This window comes from Sinocyclocheilus rhinocerous, unplaced genomic scaffold (genome assembly GCF_001515625.1).
Source record: "Sinocyclocheilus rhinocerous isolate Xijiao unplaced genomic scaffold, SAMN03320098_v1.1 scaffold1000, whole genome shotgun sequence".
Classification (NCBI taxonomy): Eukaryota; Metazoa; Chordata; class Actinopteri; order Cypriniformes; family Cyprinidae; genus Sinocyclocheilus; species Sinocyclocheilus rhinocerous.
This window is the reverse complement of record NW_015666181.1, coordinates 203,817-210,343: the sequence shown is the minus strand read 5'-3', so window position 1 is coordinate 210,343 and position 6,527 is coordinate 203,817. Positions and strand designations below refer to the sequence as shown.

The 6,527-nt window shown below is 38.4% G+C and overlaps 1 protein-coding gene across 1 annotated transcript in view; it reads right to left on the bottom strand.

Moving 5' to 3' along the window:
* Positions 1 to 271: 271 nt before the first annotated feature.
* The window catches only part of LOC107732047 (serine/threonine-protein phosphatase 4 regulatory subunit 2-B-like), an 8,323-nt gene continuing 2,067 nt past the window's right edge, over positions 272 to 6,527 (bottom strand). The window contains exons 2-9 of the mRNA XM_016543281.1: positions 5,770 to 5,851; positions 5,011 to 5,181; positions 4,691 to 4,784; positions 4,106 to 4,143; positions 3,919 to 3,993; positions 3,701 to 3,841; positions 2,056 to 2,375; positions 272 to 1,971 (exon numbers count right to left, since the gene is read on the bottom strand). Of these exons, the coding sequence (XP_016398767.1) occupies positions 1,643 to 1,971; positions 2,056 to 2,375; positions 3,701 to 3,841; positions 3,919 to 3,993; positions 4,106 to 4,143; positions 4,691 to 4,784; positions 5,011 to 5,181; positions 5,770 to 5,851 (1,250 nt within the window). The 3' untranslated portion in view covers positions 272 to 1,642. The remainder of the gene's footprint in view (positions 1,972 to 2,055; positions 2,376 to 3,700; positions 3,842 to 3,918; positions 3,994 to 4,105; positions 4,144 to 4,690; positions 4,785 to 5,010; positions 5,182 to 5,769; positions 5,852 to 6,527) is intronic.

The window sequence follows — 6,527 nt, the reverse complement described above, 5'->3', positions numbered from 1 at the left end:
AATCTCACAGACTTGCGTTGTAGATGGTCACATCTAGAAAAGAGAATATCATGAATTCTTGTGGGTGGGCTCTTTTGACTTGGACTAGTAAGCAACCACCCAGAACACCCTAGCAACCAAAAAGCAAATCAATAAAGCAATAAATTGAGAACACCTTTACACAGCTTTCTGTAAAATATCTAGTTTAAAACCCTTAAACTTTTATGATATGTAAAAAGTAATAATTCAGATGCAGACTCATGTCTGTGACAAATTAAAGGGTCTTCCAACATTTAAAACAATAACATTTATTGCTTTGTCTGAATACTGTATTGAAACCACACGCATTCAGTAATACACAGAAACAAATTATACAATTATATATGGATGCACAAAAGGCAGTAAACACAATTCTCTACAAAACACTACTTTACAGAAATTTAAAAATTCTAAATATCAAAAACACACAGCTGCAAAACGGCAGCCAGCTGTTATCGGTGGGACAACTCCGGGTTGGACCGTCACAAATGACATTGTAATTGAGCTAGTCGGAGCAGTCAACAACCACCTGCCAAAACAAACAACAAAAACAACTTCTCATAAAATAGGAGATTGAAATGTTGGTATAAATTAACATGAATCATGAAATCAGTGTGAATCAAGAGGTAAATGTACCTGACATAAACCACTCACTTTCAATGCAGTGCGGACCGCACAAGAATACAAAAGCGAAGGTGGTAGCATGTGAGAAAGGAGATTTTACATCCCGTCAGTTACACACAAACGACCAGAAAGAAACGACGTTATGCTAGGCTTGAATCATTCAACAGAACAAAGATAGCTATGGCTTGCATTTGCTTTGAACATAACCTGAACAGCAGCCAGTTATGAGTCTTCAGAGAGAGCGAGACGATAAACTCCACTGCCCTGATGCTTGACATGAGGTGACTAAAATATTAATAAACCAATGCAGACAAGACACGTCCTAGCTGACCTAAAGCCTTGAACAAGACTAGATACAGATTAAACTCTCTTGAACAAAGACTAAAATATTAAAAGAAATATTAGTTTAATACAAGTTCAGCTTTAACAACAACAGCTGAGGTATGCTGTATATGATGACAACATATTTTGGCTTTGAAATACATTATAGAAGTCTATGAGCGAGCGACTTCCACTTAAGCTTTTTCTAATGGAGCTACGAGTTGGAATTATTTCCTGTAATAACCAAAAGTATGCCACAGCTGCGTCAATAGAGTTTAACTTGTATTTGTATCATGAATTTTTCTTTAATTAGCTGTTTATTGATGTCACAGTTGACAATGTGATGACTGGACACAAAAAACCTTCAGTCAAACCGCTTTAAGCTCTGTGACAAAACAGACTGGTAGAAACCAAAGATATGAATGAAATCAAGGGAAAAAAACTGTAAAAAAAGAAGAGTTTAAAACCTTCACTTCAGCAATAAAATCATAATGTACATCTGCATAAAGTGTCTGTTTGGGAAGGTAGGAGAAGTTAGGTGGACTCTCGACTGAAAGGCGCATGGCGGTAGGTTGGGTGTTGCTTCTGATGGAACTTTGTGGAAGGCCACTTAAGTGTGTGTCTTCTTAATCTCCACAAAAGCACGCAGTTATTGTTTAGGCTAGGAATCTGCAGGCTTCTAGTCCTGCTCCATAGGCTCCTCCTCTGCATTCTCCAAGTCCAGGGCCCCTGACCCAGAGTCGCCCTCTGTGGGTGACTCTACACCACTGCTGCTGGATGTGGGTCCAGACGCATTTTCATCAGTGCTACTGCTGCTGACCTGCTCGCTTGGCTCCTCCCCTTCTCTCACCTCTGGGCTTGAGTCCACGCCCGCTGGGGCTCTCTGCTCTGATTGGTCCATATCGCTGGGCTCTTCTGAGGAGTCATCAGAGCCACAGGGAACCTCTCTCTCAGTAAAAGCCTCTCTAGAATCTGCCACAGGACACTCGGGTTGTGTACTGGAAGGCTCTATGTTAGCAAAGAGTAGAATATGTTAGTGTTTTATGTAGCGTGTAAACAACCTAAACGAGGAGGGGAAAAAATTTATTCTACCTTGGTCCTCAGAGCCTCCGGCTGAACCATGAGGTTTACTTTCCTCCTCTTCTTCACTCCCCTCTTGCAACATGGATGATGGTGATTCGGCATCCTCTGACTGATCTGAGGAGCTATTAGTTGACGTAGATCCAGGTGTCTCGACAACCTGCTGGTCTACTTCATCTTCATCCTCCTCTTCATCATTGCCATCCTGGTTAAATTTCAGCCTCTTCACTTCATGTTCCTCCGCCTCCATTCCCTCATCTTCCTCGTCATCTAAGTGTTTGTTTTTCACAGAGCTGCTGAGAGGCCCACCAATGCCTGATACAGATGCATCACTGGAACACAAAGATATATTCTGTATTTCTGTAATGTAAAGGATATTCAGGGCTGCTGATTTTCAAGCGGTTTAATTATTCATCATGTGAGAGAAAAGTGAACATGTCCATTGATTTAACCATCAGCGTTTTACACACATCAGAACATTTGTATCTAACTCTGGAGACCTTTGACTTTGCTACAGATATTAATGAAAAGTGATTTATGATTTTCAAATATAAAACTTATTGAAATGTTTTCAGTGTGTGTATCAGTTCTTTTTGAACATGTTCATCTAATTTTAACAAAACCGTGATAATATTGATAACCGTGATAACTTTGGTCACTATAATCGTGATATGAAATTTTCATACCGTTACATCCCTAATATATAGCCACATTATTAAACAAAACAAAACAAAAAAACATGACATGACATGATTATTTTGATTTTTTTTATGTTCAGTGCTTTCCAGTAAATTTATGTATTTCTCGGCATTTCATTTTTGCTGTCCACCATCTCTGGTCTTAAGTATGTTTCACAAATAAAATTAGAAAGAAAAAAAAAGCGTGAAAGATCAGATGAGATGAGATATGATAGCAAACTTAGGGTGCTTTCACACATGTAGATCGATTGCTTTGTTCCGAAACAGGGATTCAAATTATTACAATGTTGCTTTTTATTTTTTGGTGCGGTTCGCTTTCACACGGCAAAGTTTCTAAACGGACCAAATTTGTTAATACAAGTCAAGTGCGAGTAAACTGTTCTCTCATTGGTCAAAGTTCCACGGTTTATTTTCCTGTCCGTCAGGATGGAACGACAACAGCTTCGCTGGCTTACTGTTGTTATTTTTTGTAGCTGTCGTTATATTAATTTATCATTTTGAGCAGGAGTCCAGGATTCATCGGGAAAACATTTTTTTAAAATGCACCTACTAGGAAGAAGAGCAATAAGACGGCATTATAAAGTGAAAATGTGCGCTTTGATTTTGAATGGAGAAGACGTGCTCACCCACAGACATTCACAGGTTCATTTTGAGGTATTAGCAAAACAACAAAGCTAATGCTTTTCACGGAACTTACGTAATTACCCATTATACATTGTGATATAGCCTGGTTCGTTGGTCCGTTAGATCGGATTGCTTTCTCACTACAACCGAACCGCTCCAGAGTTAGTTTTTAATCGAGCCGAGACCACCTCGTTCAGGCGATCTCGGACAGATTGTTTTGGCGCGGATCCGAGCGCGATTGACGCGTTCACATATGCCCAAACGAACCAAGCTAAAGGGGGAAACGGGCCAGGTTCCGAAACAACGAGCCAGGTGTGAAAGCACCCTTAGCCTACCTGGCCGATTTGCTGTGTCCTTGTGCTGTGCTCGTCTCTTTGTATTCTGTACTGTCCGGAAGGCCATTTGTGGGCAGTAAACTGGACATGGAGTGTTTCTGTCTGTTTAATGGTCTGGGCGTTCCTGGACCATTCACTTTCCTGTAATATAGAGAGAAATCAAGTTTCATGCTCATTTTTTTAAATGACTAGTCCTGAGCTCCATATACTTTCCTCACCTCTCTGTAAAGGTGGATATGTTCCCTGACAACATGACTCCATTCATTCTGTTGACACCGCTGCAGCCATTCTTCCTACAAAGAGGCCAGAAATAGCTCTTCATTCATCTACAGTAATTAGAGGTGTCTAAGCATTCAATTAATATGTAGCATCTTTACATTTTAATAGTGAACAGTAATTACTTACTCAGATGTAGGATAAATGCAACTGACCACCATCACATTCTGATGAAGTGAGAAAACAATCAATATCAATAACATAAACGATGCAAATTCATTTACAACCTCCTATATGGGAAAATGTGCAGAGTGAAACTTTAAGTTGGACTAAAATGTGGGCCTTGATTGGTAATCAAATCACTTAAGCACATAAAACGCATCGATGAGTCAAAGTTCCTCCAGCACATGATAATAAAATCCACTTAGCAAACATTTGAAGAGACAAGTGTGTAGAACACTGTAAATGATCCTCTAGATTTATAAATCACACCTGCAAAACAAATACATTTGACCATAAATCAACAGAGCCTTTATGGAAGTCAAAGATAGCAAGTAATAATATCTCACATCTGACTTCGGATGGAACAAAACTATAGCAAAACTAGAATAAAAATGCAAACAAAAACTGAACATACTGGGAATGAACTGTCATTTATATAAGAACAGGGTGAAGGAGATAAAAGCATTTTATAGGAAGTGCACCATTACACACAACTAAACAGCGTCCATTTGGCTATTAGTTCTTGAACTGTACAATGCATCATGCACTGACCTTCTCTACTCCTCTGAGAAATTTTTCTGTTCCTGAGTAGTTCCTCCTAGGTTCAGTGAGCAGCTCGCACAAGCGCTGGATAGTGAATGGGATCCTGGATAGAGAAAATAATTAGCTGCTGCATCCTCCACAACAGTGTAGGCTAGGTTATATTCAACAGCCAGAAGATGGCACACTTGCTCTGGGGTAAAAAGACAGGCTCTCTCTTTTTATCCAAAACATCATTATGGAACACTTCTTACAGGGAAAAACCCAGTGCTTTTCTGAAAGGAAAATTGGTGATAGCACCACACTATGCAATTAATTAGCATGTTATTCACCCGTTGTATCCATTGACTATTTTAAGAATTCTCTCCTTCATTTCTTCAAAAGGAACCGACTCTACATTGGGGTTGGCAGGCTCTCGTTGCTCTGGGGCCGATTCTTGGAAATCCTCCATTACTTTCTCCAGTTTGAATATGAAGTAGCTTTTAAACTGAGACCAGGACACCCTGAAATGCGACAATACAGAGCATTAGTAACTCAGTCACACAGACAGCTAAAATTAGTAAGAGACAACATCTGCCGGTCACGATCCTTCTTATTACACGGCTACCAACCAAATAAATGAGCATGAAATGTTTATATTTGAAAATTCCGCTGAAATTGTTTTATATTGTTAGAAGAGACCAGAGAGATGTGAGAGAACAAACAACTATGTAGGATCAAATAAACACTGCAACACAGTTCAGGTCATTATGCAAAAATAATTGACCACAGAACTCAACTGGCCAATCAGAAGCAGGTTTTGCAGAGACATACATAGATTCAATCTTCTGATATGCATCTGACTATGTATTCTCACAATTATTTCTTGAAATGAGAGCAGGTCGTCTAAAGCAGATCTAGTCGATAAGTACAAGGTTCAGCGTGTTTTGGAACAAAACCAAGTGCTGTGGTAGTGCAATAAACCACCTTGTGGAGTTACCCAGAAAAGTAGTTACGATTTAAAAAAAAAAAAAAAAAAAAGAGGTCACACAAAGGTAAATGGGGTTTCTATGCCCCTCTTAGATCACTCACTGCTATCTGGAGGTACTTACAGGGTTTCCCCGGTTTTCGCAATATGGCACAAAAACTGATCCAACACCAAAGATGACTCTTTCTTCACCTTCTTGTCAAAATCTGTGGCAAACACAATAATAAGATCGTATTATGGATTTCATATAAACACATGTACTGGAAGCAATCCAAGCAACTTCCGACTTTAACATATCTTCAATTCGAAATCTAGTTAGTCCATTCTAGTTCTGACGTATATCTGCTTTCATGAAAAAAAAAAATGCATTTATTATTAACTTTATCTCACATTTTAAATGTTAACAGAACAACTACAGTGCACCTGTTGCTAGGTTTAGGTCATATTCAAGCTCCGAAATCAGCATTTTACTTTCTACAACTATTAAGACAACCCAGACAATACCTATAATTGGTCTTGGAATAATATGTATGCTTTCATGAAAATTAGAACATATAAAACGAGAACATATCATTATTTTCCAAGAATATATAATAAAGTAAGCAGTACAACTATAATGACACTAAACATCTGGTTTCGAGTCTACAGAATGATCTTCAAGATCCAAAACCTTGTGGTACTTATGAGCACTAAACAATAACTAGTCCAGCCCTGAACTTTTATGAAAAATATGACAAATTTAATAATGTGACAAATATGAAAAAACATTTTCCTAACACACTTACATAAGAACTAGTACAGGTACAATAAATCTGAGTTTTGTCATGAAGTCACAAAAACTATTTACACCACTCCAACTATAAATAAATTATATATATATAT